Source organism: Hemitrygon akajei, chromosome 2, assembly GCF_048418815.1.
Source record: "Hemitrygon akajei chromosome 2, sHemAka1.3, whole genome shotgun sequence".
NCBI classification, from domain to species: domain Eukaryota; kingdom Metazoa; phylum Chordata; class Chondrichthyes; order Myliobatiformes; family Dasyatidae; genus Hemitrygon; species Hemitrygon akajei.
Window position 1 is genome coordinate 179,916,642 of NC_133125.1, and position 16,456 is coordinate 179,933,097.

At 49.5% G+C, this 16,456-nt stretch overlaps 1 protein-coding gene across 1 annotated transcript in view; it reads left to right on the plus strand.

Moving 5' to 3' along the window:
* The window catches only part of LOC140721507 (uncharacterized), a 78,524-nt gene that overhangs the window by 32,840 nt on the left and 29,228 nt on the right, over nt 1-16,456 (plus strand). The window contains exons 4-11 of the mRNA XM_073036327.1: nt 1,202-1,543; nt 3,737-3,859; nt 5,230-5,463; nt 6,115-6,270; nt 8,540-8,725; nt 13,193-13,306; nt 14,370-14,483; nt 15,398-15,631. Coding sequence (XP_072892428.1) covers nt 1,202-1,543; nt 3,737-3,859; nt 5,230-5,463; nt 6,115-6,270; nt 8,540-8,725; nt 13,193-13,306; nt 14,370-14,483; nt 15,398-15,631 — 1,503 coding nt within the window. The remainder of the gene's footprint in view (nt 1-1,201; nt 1,544-3,736; nt 3,860-5,229; nt 5,464-6,114; nt 6,271-8,539; nt 8,726-13,192; nt 13,307-14,369; nt 14,484-15,397; nt 15,632-16,456) is intronic.

Consider the following 16,456-nt stretch of genomic DNA (forward strand, 5'->3'; position numbering starts at 1 on the left):
GTTCCTCCAGCACTCTGTGTGAGCAGCTCGAGATTCGCAGCTTCTTCAGAATCCCTTCGGCCCACCACTTACACACTTTGCTCTCGGGCTCTGGTGTAGGGAGTCAGGAATCGGTCTTCCCGCCAGACAACCAGTGCCCCTGCCACTCTGAGAGAAGCCAACAAGGCAGGTGATGGATTTGGCCAGCAGAGAATGTCACCTGCACGGCCCCCCAGCACGTTGCTGGACCCCTCCCTACATAGGGAGTGGATGGTTCCAGTGGACAAGGCTGACTGACTGCATCTAACCAGGTGCCAATAAAATTCTGAGTCAGGTAACAAGCTTGGAGGGAGAGGGGCTGTTTCTGGAAACCCAGAAGACGGTGATGCCATGGTAGGTAGGCTGCTCTGCTGCGTGAGGTAGCAGAACTCCGATCATGACCCAAATTGCGAGGGGCTGAAATTTATTGCCCAACCTAATTTTTCCAGACCTGAGAAGGCAGTTGACCACGGAGAAAGAATCAATCCCTGATCCAATGGGATTGTGAGAGGGGAGGGGGGAGGGGGTGAGGGTGAGGACGAGTTTGTGAGATGTGGTGTGGCTACATATAACTGACGTTCTCTCAGAATCTACAGGACTGCAGTGCCAAACGTGGCCAGGAGGAGTGTTAGGGAAGATAGGGTGGGGGTAATTTACCACACTGGTGTCCCTGCCCCTACAGGACAGTGGTTCTGGCTGTGGAGAGGGGGAGTGTTGGTAAGGTTGGGTGGGGGTAATTTACCACCCTGGTGTCCGTGCCCCTACAAGACAATGGTTCCGGGTGGGGAGAGGGGGAGTATGTTTAGAGGAATGTTAGTGAAGGTTGGGTGGGGGTAGTGTACCACATTGGTGTCTCTGCCCCTACAATGCCATTTGTGGAGAGGAGATGGAGGGGAGGGTGAAGGTTAGCAAGGTTTATATACCATTGATAGTGCCAGGGTGGTGAGGAGGGTTAGTAAAGGTGGGGGTAAACTTAGGAACATAGAAAATAGGTGCAGGAGTAGGCCATTTGGCCCTTCGAGCCTGCACCACCATTCAGTATGATCATAGCTGATCATCCAACTCAGAACCCTGTACCTGCTTTCCCTCCATACCCCCTGATCCCTTTAGCCACAAGGGCCATATCTAACTTCATATGTTATGGTGTGGTTATGTACCACTGACACTGTCTCTGCCCCCACAGGACAGAGGTGCGAGCAGGCAGACCTGTGTGCCGCCAACCCCTGCACTAACGGTGGCCGCTGCCTCAGCACCTGGGACCACTTCACCTGCCTGTGTATCCGGGGCTACCGGGGCCAGGTGTGTGAGCTGGACGTGGACGAGTGTGCCGCTGGGGGCCCCGGGCCCTGCCACAACGGGGCCACCTGCCTCAATCGGCGTGGCTCCTACCTCTGCCTCTGCCCGCCCGCCTACACTGGTCCCAGCTGCAAGGTGCCCACCTCCTCTTGCTTCCGCTTCTCCTGCCACAATGGGGGCAGCTGCATGCCGGGGGCTGCCACCACCGACCACTGCGCCTGCCTGCCAGGTAAGACTCTGACCTGCTTCTCAGAATCAGTTTTATTTTCACAGGCGCCTGTCATGAAATTTGTTGTTCTGTAAGTTTCAGATCATAGAACATAGAGCAGATGAAGGGTCTCGGTCTGAAACGTGGCTGTTTACTCTTTTCCATGGATGCTTCCTGGCCTGCTGAGTTCCTTCAGCATTTTGTGTGTGTTGCAGAGCTTTACCTCTAATGCAGCGGGCTATACTGTCTTCTTTTTGTAGGACTTTCTGTTCAAGGGCATTGGTGTTTCCATACCAGGCTGTGATGCAGCCAGTCAATATCCTCTCCACCACACATCTGTAGAAGTTTGTCAAAGCTTTAGACTCATGTCACAAACTCCTAAGAAAGTCGGGATGCTGCCGTCTTTTCTTCATAATTTCCCTCTCAATCCTGTTATATCACCTTCTCCCCATAACCTTTGCCACCCATACCAATCAAGAACCTATCAGCCTCTGCTTGAAATCTATCCACAATGAATTCCACAGATTCACCTCTCTCTAGCTAAAGAAATTGCTCCTCGTTTCTGTTCTAAAGGGTCATTGTTCTATTCTCTGGTACTAGACTCTCTCACTATCCAAAATTCATCTCCACATCTATTTATCTCTGATGTTGAATTTTCAATTGTCTTCAATGAGGTTCTTCTGACCTCCTAGTCAGAATTGAGTTTATTATTACTAATCTACAGTAATTCATGGAATTTATTGTTTTACTACCACTAATATTTACCTCTGGGACAGGGCAAGATTTAGGCTCTCAATCAGGATCTTTTCATTGACGTACATCACGGAATTCGTTGTTTTGTGGCAGAAGTACACTGCAATATGCAAAAATTACTGTGAACGACAGAAGTAAACATATTATGCAAAATAGGATAATGAGTTGGTGCTCATAGACTGTTCAGATACCCAATGTGGAGGGGAAGAAGCGTTTCTGCATTGTTGAGTCTGGGCCTTTAGGCTGCCATACCCCCTCCCTGATGGTGGTGAGGCTCCTTGGCGATGAATGCCACCTTCTGGAGACATCACCTTTTGAAGATGTCCATAACGCCAGGGAGCACCGTCCCCATGATGGAGCTGTCTGAGTGATTCCTGCATCGTCGGTTTTCATTTCTGATCCCCAGTGTTTATGGGGAGTTGGTGCTGATTCACAGTAACAGGAAGTGTGTGTGTGTGTGTGTGTGTGTGTGTGTGTGTGTGTGTGTGTGTGTGTGTGTGTGTGTGTGTGTGTGTGTGTGTGTGTGTGTGTGTGTGTGTGTGTGTGTGTGTGTGTGTGTGAAGAGCACATATGAAGTCGCTGGTACTTGCTCCATCACTCAGTGAGATCACTCCTAATCTATCTCATTTGCCACATCCCTACAATATATTCTAAAATTTTTAAAAAAGTCATTTTCTGTCTTGAATATACCTAATGAGTGATTCTCCACAGCCCTCCTGAGTAGAAAATTTTAAAGATACACCTATTTCTCATATCTGTCCTGAATGCCTAACCATATCTGCTCTGGACGTCTCAGCCGGGAAACCCTCAGAAGCTCTATAGTTCCTCAGTTTTCAATTAGATTGAGTCCTCTTCTCGTAAACTCAAGAGAGTACATGTCCAGTCTGCTTAATCTGTTCTCACAGAGTAAACTCAGTGTCAGGAGTCAGTCTAGTGGACCTTTACCATTCTCCCACGACTATGAGTATCTCGTTCTTGAGGCAGAGACCAGAGCTGTGCAGTTCCCCGTGTCACCTCCCTAGGGATCCAGAGAGTTGAACAAAGAGTCTCTATTATTGTAACATCGTGAGGAAGAAGAACTGTAACCCCAGTACAACTCCCCCACCTTCACAGAGGTCCTCAGCAGTGGAATTGGAAGAACAGGCTGGTTTCACAGGCTTAGAGAGACAACTCAAAGTTCATATAACCGGCAAAATGCTTTTGAAACGCTGTCCCCAGAGGAAACTGCAGCCAAACTGTGCACAGCAGGATCCCACAAATATCAATGAGATGATGACTCAATCTCAGAGGGACTCACATCGACTGTTACCCCCGGGGAGAGTTGTTGAGTCCACCTCCACCTGAAAGAGCTGACGGGTCCCTGGGGGAGAGGGGTCTGCTGGTGGTCCAGAACCAGGAGAACGCTTCGAGAAGGGTGCGCGATGTCACTCTCCTTTCAGTTTGACACCTGTTTTACTGCAGGTTTCACCGGCCGGTTCTGCGAGGTGAACATCGACGACTGCATTGGTCATCAGTGTCAGAAGGGAGGGACCTGTGTGGACGGGATCAGCACCTATGAATGCAAGTGCCCCTCGTCGTGGACCGGTGAGGACCTGCCAGAGCCTGACCTATTCCAGCAGAGCGCCAGCTGCTGTAGCAGGAGGGCAAACAGCAAGGGGTGACAGGGTATTGGGGGGGGGGCAAATTAAGTCACCTGAGTTCAAGGGTTAGTAGGACGAGTTCACCGTGGGTCCAAGGGTCAGAGGAACAATTTCTCTGAGAGCTCAAGTGCTAGCGGGATGTGTCCTCTGACATTTCGAGGGTTAGTGGGATGGTTGTGCCATAGGTTTGAGGATTAGGGGGTTAAGTTCATCCTGGATTCAAGAGAAAATGGCAAAGCTTGGAATATATTCTGGGGTTGGCAGGGTAAGGTCAAGGTGGGATCAAGAGTTGGTAGGGTAAGTTCGCTCTGGGGATAGGGGAATAATGCAATTCGCTCTGGGGATAGGGGAATAATGCAACTCGCTCTGGGGTAGGGGAATAATACAATCACAGGTTGAGGAATAGAGTCGTGATGGGGGTCAGGTGTCAGATGGATAAAGTTCATAGTAGGCTGAGGAGTTGATGGTGTGAGTCACAGAGCCAAGGGTTAGTGGGGTAAGGTCGTGTATTTGGATTGGTGGGGTAAGTTCATGGGGTTAGGGGTCAGTGGAATAAAGTCATGTGTTTGCGTCACAGGGTCAATGGTTAGTGAGGTAAAAGTGTTGAGTCAGTATCACGGGATCAGGGGTCACTGTGGTAAAATCACAGGGCTGGGTTCATGGGGTAAGGTTACAGGGACAGCAGTCAGAGGGGTATGGTCACCAGGTCAGGCTGGTGGGGTCAGGGCTCAGGGAAGTGTGTAGGCCTCCGTCAGTCAAATAGGCCATGGATTTGCGCCTTGGAAAGTTTCCAGTGCAGAAGCCTGGGCAAGGTTGTATGGAAGACCGGCAGTTGCCCATGGTGCAAGTCTCCCCTCTCCACGCCACCGATGTTGTCCAAGGGAAGGGCATTAGGACCCATACAGCTTGGCACCGGTGTCGTCACAAGAGCAATGTGTGGTTTAGTGCCTTGCTCAAGGACAGACTCACAGCCTCAGCCAAGGCTCGATCTAGCGACCTTCAGATCATTAGACCAACACTCAGGGAAGTAAGGTCACAGGGTTGGGGATCAGTGGGTCAGGGGTCAAGAGGTTTGGTTACGGAGGGATCAGGCATCAGTGAGGTAAGTTCAGGGTCAGCTTGGTGAGGTAAGGTCACAGAGTCAGGGATCAGTGGGGTAAGGTCACAGAAGGGTCAGGAATCTTGGGAGTGTTGCCGAGCTCTGATGGTGAGGTGGAAGGTTAGCAGAGCATTGAGTTTGGACAGCGGGATGGGGTGCCAACGCGAGCTGGTGAGTACCAGCTGTCAACCCTCTGCCCCCTCCCCCCCCCGCAGGCCCGCACTGCACGGAGGACGTGGATGAGTGCCAGATGCAGCCCAACCCTTGCCAGAACGGGGGCACCTGCTCCAACCAGGACGGCGGCTTCAGCTGCATCTGCGTCAACGGCTGGTCGGGCGCTGACTGCAGCGAAAATGACAACGACTGCACCGAGACCGCCTGCTCCCAGGGAGCCACCTGCCACGACAAGGTGGCCAACTTCGTGTGTGAGTGTCCCCCGGGCAAGAAAGGTGAGTCAGAAGCCCCAGGCATCCCGTTGATGATGGTGATGGGGGTTGGTGGGATGAGGTCGGGTGTTGGTGGGGTGAGGACCACGCTGGGGTCAGGAGACAGTGGTGTCAGTGGTCGGTGGGGTAAGGTCATGCTGGGGTCAGGAGACAGTGGTGTCAGTGGTCGGTGGGGTAAGGTCATGCTGGGGTCAGGAGACAGTGGTGTCAGTGGTCGGTGGGGTGAGGACCATGCTGGGGTCAGGAGACAGTGGTGTCAGTGGTCGGTGGGGTAAGGTCATGCTGGGGTCAGGAGACAGTGGTGTCAGTGGTCGGTGGGGTAAGGTCATGCTGGGGTCAGGAGACAGTGGTGTCAGTGGTTGGTGGGGTAAGGTCATGCTGGGGTCATGTCCAAGGGATAACAGTGGGACCAAAGACAGTTCAGGAGCTCAGACGGAGTAGATTTCCCAAGAATGGGTGATGGTTTCAGAAATAGAATCGGGTTTATTATCACTGACATATGTATGTCATGAAATTTGTTGTTTTGCAACAGCAGTACCTCCTCCCCTCTCTCCCTCCTCCCCACTTGTCTCTCAGTCCCACCCTCATCCTCCACCACACACTCCCAGGGCTGTCTGCTGCCCCTTGCTAACCAGTACTGTGTCTCTTTCCCAGGACTGATGTGCCACCTCGATGACCCATGCGTGAACAATCCTTGTCACGAGAGCGCTGTGTGTGAGATGAACCCGCTGACGGGACAGGCCATGTGCCAGTGTCCCCTGGGCTTCACTGGGCCATCGTGTAAGCAGGACATCGACGAGTGTTCGATGGGTGAGTGTGTGGTGTGCTGCTGTTCTCCTCGTTTTCCTCCCCTGGGAATCCTCCCAAGTTCCTCGGGCATATTAACCCCTTAACTGCTGAAATGGGCCATTCAGCAAGACTAATCCAAGTGCAGGGCTGGCAAACCATTCTGGGAGCATGTGCCCAAATTGATGATAATCTCTGAAAAATTACCTTGTTGCCATGGTAATTCTGAGCAGAGATTATCATTGATTAATGAATTAGTAAGTATATTTATAGACTTTTAAGGATAGACCCTGGTGATTATTTCCACATATACATTCTTTTACTATTCATAAAAGTATGTCAGAGACAGATTGAAACAAATTAAGTGTTTATTAAAACTGTTCAACATTCATATTAAACTTTTAAATACAGTTGGAAAATAACTTCACTTCTAACTTACTGCCAACTATGCCGCTGGTGTTTCGGGCAGCAATGAAGGTCCTCAATCTCTGGCAATATTCAAAGCTTCCTTTGTTGTATCAGCAGCTTCCTCTCGGATTTCACTACTGTCAGTCATGCAAGTCCCGGGTGGAGATTCAGGAATACCATCACACTCTGGTGTAGAAGGATTCTTCATTGCCATTTCTGTAACAATTTTGTTTTACCAGTCAGGGTTGTTAGCCTTGAGCTGAAACCGTGGCCCTGGAGGACCGGTGGACCACTCTTAGTCTGGCCTCTGCCCTTTGACCTGTTTGGCATTGGTGACCCTGCCAAGAGCCAAAGCACAAAGCCCTGACTCCAGCCAACATAGTTCTCTGGGTCACTGAGGCTGCAAGCCTCCAAATCAGGACAAAATTGTGATCCTCTTGGAGGAAAGAACATCATTATGTATCTTCCTTTTTGTGGGTCAGGTTTAAAGAATGGAGGAATGGCACGGCTTTCCATGTGCCAGCAAAATGTTTGCATGTGCCATCCTGGGCACAGGTGCCACCATAGGTTCATCACCCCTGACAGGGAGAAAGCTCTTTCTAGTCAACTGAGGCACAGCCAGTTCACAAGCCAAGCTCCTCCTACCCAAAGAGTTGGGCAGCATCTCCACAGCAAGATATTGTACATCATCAACCATCTCATTGCTTCTTCATAGGGTTTGGTTCAAAGATCCAGACGTTGATGGCCAAACTCAAGGCAGATCAGCAGTCTTCAGGAAAGGATGTCCATCCAAAATCAGCAATGTCACTGTTCTTCAGTACTTGACCCAAAACTTTGACTGTTTATCCCCCTCCATAGACACTTACCTCCTAAGTGTCTCCAGGATTTTGGTGTGATTTCCAGTACCTGCAGAATCTGTTGTGTTTATGTCCCACCAGGCTGGGCAACCACTATGTGGACCTAATAGCTGTTTTGTGCTGTTAAGGGAACAACAGGCAGGAGGCACACAGCATCAATGGTGGGGAGTAAACAGTTGGCATTTCAGGCCAAAGCCATTCACCAGGACTGGAAAGGAAGAGGGCAGAAGTCAGAATGAGGTGGGGGTAGGGGAGGCAGCTGAGGGGGACGATAGGTGCGTGTGGGGGAGGGTGGAGGTGAAGTATGTCACGCCTTCCACCTATCATTCCCAGTGTCGTACTCCATGACCCCACCTTATCGTGGTGTCTGCACCCTTCCTTTCCAGTCCTGGGAAAGGGTCTCAGACTAAAACATAGGCTGTTCATTCCCCTCCACAGATTCTGCCCGGCCTGGCACAGCCCTAATCACTGCAACTTACAACACTCAAAATCACATTGATCACTTTGTACTGAAAGGGACATCTTTCTGTTCTAATTGTGTTCCTCCTTGTAAAACATGTGTATAATTTATGTTTTCTCTTGCGAATGTGGCTTACGTGCCTCGGATGGTATTGCAGCCAGGTTTATAATTGTTCCTGTGTGCACACGTACTTGTGCACATGACAATGAACTTGACTTTGATTTTGACTATCAGCAATCCTTCATTGTCACTGGATCTACTCCACGAGGTCTCACCCTGACGGCACTGTGGGCGCCCTAACACCAGGAGGGCTGCAGCAGTTCCATGAGGTGACTCACCCCTACCTTCTGAAGGGCAGGTATGGGTGGGCAATAAATGCTGGCCCTGCCAACGATGCCCAGATCTTCACTAATGAATGTGTAAGGGTAGTCTTTGTGGAAGCCCTGCCTGTGAAATGGGGGAGGTGCCTGTACCTGCCATCTTTAACCTTACCTCGTACTCACCAATCCACCATTCCCTTTGAGAGACCAACCGAAACCCATCTGTTTTCTGGAATCTTCTCTGCTAGGGCCCAACCCGTGTGAGCTGAACGGCCGCTGCGAGAACAACGTGGGCTCCTTTGAGTGCCGCTGCCTGGAGGGGTACACCGGCGCCCGCTGTGAGCAGGACGTCAACGAGTGTCTGTCCAACCCCTGCCGCCACGAGGCCACCTGCCTCGACCAGATCGGAGAATTCAAGTGCATCTGCATGCCAGGTAGGTGCAGCAGGCTTGCTGTGTGGGAGGCAGGTGGGATATAACGTGGAGGTAGGTGAAGTCACTCATTCCGGTGCTCAGCACAGAGGGTCCAGTACCTGGTGAGGGACTGGGTGGTACTGGTGTCCTTCATAGGAACCAAGCTGAACTGCACTTGTACACAATTCAGTGAAGTTCAGCATGCAGACACCACAAGCTATTAGTGTTCACCACTAAATGTCTGCAATAATTAGTAAATTGGTTTAATATTACCACGTGTCCTGAGGTACAGTGGAAAGCTTTGTTTTGCATGCCATCCGTAACATGACCATAGCTCAAGGAAAAACAATAATAGATTGCAGAATAAAGTGTCACAGTTTCAGAGAAAGTGCAGTGCAGGCAGACCATAAGGCGCAGGGTCACAGTGAGGTATACTGTGAGGTCAGAAGTCCATCGTATCGTACTAGGGAGCCACTCAGCAATTTTATAACAACGGGGTAGAGACCGTCCTTGAGCCTGGTGTCGCATGCTTCCAGGATTTTGCAACTTCACACTGATGGGAAAGGAGGGGAGTGGGAACATCTAGGATGCCTTGCTGCAGTTGTAGAAGCAGAGGACTATGGGTAAACAGGTAAACTGGAGCTAAAAGAAAGCAAGCTACTGAACAGTCAAAGCGTTGGACCGAGACCCTTCATCAGGACGGGAAAGGAAGGGAGTAGAAGCCGAATAAAAAGGTGAATGCCGGGTGGGGTGTGGAAGCACAAGCTGGCGGGTGATAGGCGAAGCTTGGTGGAAAGGAAAGTGGGTGAGTAGTGCAAGGGGGTTAATGTGAGAAACTGGGAGGTGATAGGTGGAAGAAGGAAAGAGAAGAAATGGGAATCTGATAGGAGAGGGCAATGGACCATGGAATAAAGGGAAGGAGGTAGGGAACCAGAGGAACACATTGGGAAGGCCATGAGTGTGAGGGAGGAGAAGAGAAGGGTTCAGAAGGCCATGGGTATGAGGGAAAAGGAAAGGTCAGTTGAGGGATGGGGGAAACAGAGGGGAGTGGTTACCCGAAGTTGGAGATACTGATGTTCATACCGTAAGCTTGGAGGCTACCAACATGCAATATGAGGTGTTGCTCCTCCAAGTTCATTGTGGCCTCGTTGTCAACATAGAAGAGGCGATGGACAGACATGTTGGAATTGGAACTGAAATGGGTGGCCATTGGGATATCCTAACTGCTGTGGTGGACTGAGCGAAGCTACTCGATGAAGGGGTCTCCCAATCTGTGTAGGTCTCACCAACATAGCAGAAGCTGCACTGGGAGCACCTGATGCAGTAGATAACACCAACAGACTCACAGGTGAAGATGAAGGACTGTTCAGCTACAAGAATGGTGTTGAAGAAGGTGGTGTTGCACTTAGCACTGTGTGCTCCAATGTTTGAATGTTTCTGTGTTCTTGTTATAAAAACAATCAGTTGACTTGGCAACTGGGTTGTCCAGGATTAGTTAAAGGGCATTGGTCAGATTCCTCTTGGTGTACTGTGAGCAGTTTTGGACTCCTTATCTAAAAAAAGGATGTGCTGGCACTGGAGAGGGTCCAGAGGGGTTCATGAGAATGATCCCAGGAATGACAGGGTTAATATATAGAGTGTTTAATGGCTCTGGGCTTGAACTCACTGGAGTTTAGAATAAGGTGGGGAATCTCATTAAAAACTGTTGAATATTGAAAGGTCTAAATTGAGTGGACATGGAGCAGATGCTTCCTTTAGTGGGGAGTGTAGGACTAGAGGGCACCGCCTCAGAATAGAAGGATATTCCCTTAGAACAAAGGAGGAATTTCTTTGGCCGGCGGTTGGTGTATCTGTGGACTTAATTGCGACAGATAGGTAAGGAGGCCAAGTCATTGGGTATATTAAAGTGGATTTTGATAAGTTATTGATTAGTAAGGGCATCAAAAGTTACGGGGAGAAAGCTGGAGAATGGGGTTCAGACGGATAATAAGTTAGCCATGACGGAATGGCAGCAGATTCGATGGGCCAGACAGCCTCATTCTGATCCTATGGTCCGGTCCGGTAAGAAGGTGCATTAAGTGACAACTTTTTGTGTGCAGTTCTGATGGGAGTCATCAAATATCCCTGTTAGGAATGTTCCGTTGAAGTCCACAGTCACAGCCATGGGTAGGTACGCAGCACTGTCTGAAGACATTTACAAAATTGACTGATACTCAAAATCGTCGAACCTTGGATGGCAGACTCAGATTGCAGGTGCAGTTCACCTTTAAGAAGATGGAAGTGGGGTTGCTGTTCTGGTCTACAGGTTGAATTGAAATGCAGAGGATTTAGACTTAAACTTCCAACAATCCGGCTGGTGAATGTACGGTCTCTGGAAAATAGTACTGAAGACCTCAGAGTAAAATTGCTGTGCCAGAAGAACATCAGAGATTGCTGTATACTTGTTTTATAGAAACATGGGTCAAAGCACAATTTCAGACATAGCACTGCAGCCTGATGGCTTCATCATTCCCTGCAAAACCAGGACAGCTGAGTCTTTTCAAGGCAGAGCAGCTGGAATTTGCTTTATGATTAACTCATGGTTAATGAGTTATGATTAACTCATGCTTTATGATTGACATCAACTGAAGCCATTCTGTCTCAGTCCTGCTCACCCAACCCTGAATATCTAGCAGTCAATTGTCTGTTTTATCTGCCAAGGGAGTCTTCCACCATCATCCTGGCAGTGATGTACGTTCTACCTTAGGCCATCATCCAACAGGAACTGGAGGAGCTGTGCAACATTATGAGCAGCCCGACGCCATCCCTATCATTGTAGGAGATTTCAACCAGGCCAGCTTGAAGAAGCCTCCGAACAACTTCCACCAACTTATCACTTGCTGAACTGGAGGAACCAACAGGCTTGACCACTGTTATGCCACCATCAAGAACAGTAGCCATGCTATCCCACACCCGCATTTGGAAACTCCTATCACCTAGTCATAATTCTACTCTCAGAGTATAGGTAGAGTTTAAAGACCACAACACCAGTGGTAAGGACCAAGAAGGTTTGGTCAAGGGGGGCAGAGGAGCCTTGAAGTGCTCTGAGATGTTGTTCATGGCTAGCATCGACTCCGGACTAAGCAAGGACCTGAACTTACTGCAATTTTCCTAGCACCACAATACATCTACAGTGGGTGCAATCTCCACTTGTCTTTGGATCACCTGGACAATAATAATACCTACGTTAGGCTGCTGTTTATTGATTAGAACTCAGTGTTCAGCACAATCAACACTCAGTTCTAATCAAAAAGCTCCGAAGTCTGGGCCTCTGTACCTCCCTCTGCAAATGGCTCCTTGACTTCCTCACTGGGAGACCATAGTAGGTGCAGATCAGAAATAACATCTCCTCCTCACTGACAATGAACTGGCACACCTCAAGGATGTGTATTTATCCTACTGCTTTACGCCCTGGATTCTGTGGCTAGGCACAGCTCAAACACCAACTATTGGCAGAATTTCAGATGGTGACGTGGAGGTGTACAGGAGCGAGATAGATCAACTGGTTGAGTGGTATTGCATCAGCAAACTTGCACTCAACATTAGTAAGGCCAAGGAATTGATTGTAGACTTCAGGAAGGGGATGCTGAGGGAATATACGCCAATACTCAATGCAGGATCAAACATGGAAAGTATCAAGTTCCTGGGTGTCAACATTTCTGAGGATCTATCCTGGGCCCAACATTTTTGATGCAATTACACAACAGTGGCTATACTTTTTAGGAGTACAGCATGTGGCAAATTGCTATATCACCAAAGTCAATTGCAAATTTCTACAGATGAACTGTGGACAGCATTCTAACTGGATGCATGACTGTCTGGTATAGAGGGACAACTGAACAACATTAGAAGAAGTTGCAGAAAGTTATGAACTTTGTCAGCTCCATATTGGACACTAGACTCCCCAACATTGATGACACCTTCGAAAGGTGATGCCACAAAATGGTGGCAACCATTGTTAAGGACCTCCATCACCTCGAACATGCCCTCTTCTCAATAGTACCATCAAAGAGGAGGTAGTGGAAAACAAATTTCATGACATTTGCCAGTGATATTAAACCTGATTCTCATTCTCATTTTTATGATTATCCTGGTATCTCCGAAGATGGCCTGGTTGTCAGCAAGTTGCAGTGAGTAAGAAAAAACAAACTCAGGAATTTAAAATAAAATTTCCTTTTTCTGAAATTTTCATTGATTAGTTTTAATAAAGTGCAGGAGATTGGCTGACAGGTAAGAAATACCCAGTGAGGTGTGACAGTAGAGGGGGCAGTCCTTCCACATTGGCTGTGAGCCTTGGAGATAGAACTGCGGCAGAGCTTGGAGTGGGATAAGCAACAGTTTAGATCTATCTCACTCAAGCTCAGGGTGGGATTTGGTGCACCCAGCCCAAGGGAGAAGGGTGGTGGAATATGATCGCTTACTAACGCTGTGTGTGTGCTGTGTCCTCAGGCTATGAGGGCCTCTACTGTGAGATCAACCGTGACGAGTGTCAGAGCAACCCATGTTTGAATGGTGCCGAGTGTGAGGACCGGGTGAACGAGGTGCTCTGCCAGTGTAACCCAGGTAAGGCGGCAGCACTCAGCCAGGACCAACACTGGCATCAAAGTGGGGGGCTTGTGTATCTGTCTCTTCCTGGGATTGTATCTTGGTCTCTATCTCAATCTCCCTCTCTCTCTTCTCAGACTGCTTCCCCTTCAACCTAAGCTCCACCCATCAACCCAATGCTCTCTCTTAAACTTTCTCACATTCTCTCACACACATCAATCACTCTTTCACATCTTCTTTCTCACTCTCTCACTCACTCTCCTCTGAACACACTCCTCTTAGTATCCCTCAAACACTCTTATTCTCTGTCTATTTCTGTCTCCCACTTTCTCTGTTACTCCCTCTGCCTTGATGTCTTTCTCTTTCTCACCTTCTCTGTCTCTGTCTCACCATGTCTGTCTGTCTCTCACTCTCTCTCTCCCTTCCATTTCTGACCTCTTTCCTTCTCCTTACACTGTCTGTTTATAGATTATTCCACTATCTACTGAAATATTTTGACATGAGAATGCATGTTCTGTGTAGTATTGTTCCCATTAAGGTAAAAATCCTGAGGAGCTTCTGTGGTGCGGGTATTCAACATCTAGAATGAGAGTTCACTGTTTAAAACTTTAGATTGGCACTTTTATGGATGAGATGGGGTGAAACTTTTCCTTCCCCTTCCAGGGCAGAGATTCTCTGGAATGTTTTTCTTTGTTGGAAGCAGGGTCTTTGGATATTTTCAACGTAGAGGCAGATTGATTCTTGATAAGCGAGTGGGTGAAAGGTGGTGAGGGGGGTTGGGCAGAAATTTGGTGCTGAAGAGAAACTCAGATCAGCTGTGCTCTCATTAGAGATTGCAGCAAATTCGAGGGGCTGATTGGCCAACTACAGCTAATCCACACTGTGGATCCCAGAGATGGAGGGCAAATTTCCTCCAGCCCCATCCTTCCAGTCCGTAGTCCGAGATCCTTGATCCTTGCATGCAAATGTAGAAGGAGCTGGCACTCAGTCCCTTGAGTCTGCTTTGCAATTCAATGAGCTTATGGTGACCTTTCCACAAATGACTGTGACCATTAGCACCCTCTCTCCTTTCTGTGCCCAGGGTTTACAGGGCAGTGGTGTGAGGTGAACATCGATGAGTGCTCCAGTGCTCCGTGCTTCAACGGGGGGACGTGCGTCGATGGTCCTGACCGATTCCACTGCGACTGTCCAAAGGGTGAGTCTTGCTCTTTTGACTTCGGGTTCTGTCAAGTGGGCATCGTGGGGGAAGCACCCAGTGGGCAGTTAAGAGACCATTGGGCAGTGGGTAGTACCAGCTCTGGTTGCCAGTGCTCAGTGAGCTGTGTCCAGTTCCCAGTGGGCAGTGGGAGTGTCTGTGGCTCAAGTAATCGCCTTGAAGTTGTACTCTCCCCTGCTGCCTAGCCAGTGTGTGTAGCCTCCCACCCTAGGCATTGTAACCGCACCCCGTTGTACACGAACGGCTGCCATATACACTGTGTACAAGCTGCACTCAGCTAATCTCACAGACCCCTCTACCTGATCGTTCCAAAGCCTCTCCTTTGACCTTTGGAAAGGAGGAAGCAGCAGGAACAGAGGACACCACCATCTGCAGGTTTTCCCTGTGGGTCTCCTACGATCCTGACTTAGAAATCTGCCGTTGGTCATCCATCGTCAAAGATCACTGGATCCCAAAACTGGAACTTCGTCCCAGACAACACCCTTGGGGCATCTACACCCAAAGGACTGCAGCGGTTCTACCCCACCTTCTCTGGGGCAGTAACCGATGGGTGGTAAATGCTGGCCTTGATACAGGTGCCCTTATCTCATTCATCTGGGGACACTTCCTCCCTCAATGTACTGACAGCATCATCCCCCACTCTCCCCTATTCCTCTCTGCCCTCCCCTCTCCCCTTTCTCTTCTCCCCTTCCTCTCTGTCTTTTCTTACCCCTCCTGCTCCTCCTCCCCTCCCCTCCCCTCGCCACCTGCCCCTCTCATCCCTTGCTGCCACTGCCTCTCTCTCCTCACCGCCCAACCCCTCTCTCTGCACCTCCCCCACTCTTTCACCACCCCTCTTTCCCCCCTCCCCTTCTCTCTCCCTGTCCCCTCTCCCCTCCTTCTCCCCTCGGCAGGTTTCGAGGGGGCCCTCTGCCAGACAGACGCCGATGACTGTGCGGGAAGCCCGTGCCACAATGGGTCATGCTTGGACGGGGTGGCTGTGTACTCGTGCGTCTGCTCCCCTGGCTACACGGGGCCAGACTGCAGTGACGAGGTGGATGAGTGTCAAAGCGGCCCCTGCCAGAACGGGGGCCGATGCACCGACCAGGTCAACGGTTACGTCTGCGTCTGCCTGGCCGGGACCACAGGTAAATGGGGCCTCTGGGAAGGGTCAGTGTGAGTGGAAAGGCCTGCCCTGTCTCCCACTGCAGGGCGGGTTCAGAATAGGGCTGTCCAGCAGGAACTGGAATTGGTATTGGTCGATTATTGTCACATGTACCAAGATGCATTGAAGTACCTTGCCTTGGTCAATGTTCATACAGATCAGTTCATTACGCAGAGTTTTGAGGTAGAACAAAGGAAAACTATAACAGAATGTGGAATGAAGGAAGTGAAAACTATAAGATGCAAGATCATAACACGATATATTGTGAGATCAAGGGACAACTTAGGAACAAAGTTTAGTGTGGGGAAGGTGGTGGCAGAGTTGTGAGGGCTCTGGAGATGATTTGGACTCGGTGTATTATTGTCACAGGTACCAAACTATAGTGAAAAGCTTGTCTTGCATACTGTTCATTACACTGCGCATTGAGGAAGAACATTAATATTAAGGGTAGCGGCTGCAGAGAGAGAGCAGTGCAGGTAAACAATAAGACCGTGATGACGTAGTTTGTGGTGTAAAGAATCCGTCTTGTCGCAGGTGTGGTCAGGAGGACAGTAGAGAGTGTCTGACCACATTCTTGCTGCCTCGGTAAAGCTGCCAGTGTAATCAATTACCTCGTCCACCCGAACTTGCCCCTCTTTCATAGGGCAGAAGACACAAGAGCCTGAAGACACGTCCCATCAGGCTCAAGGACAGAGTCTATCCCACTGTTATAAGACTCTGGAACCGATCTGTGGTACAATAGGAGAAAGAGAGAGCCAAGTGCCTCTCCCAGGATTAACACAGGAGATAATTGCACCTGGCTGTGCTG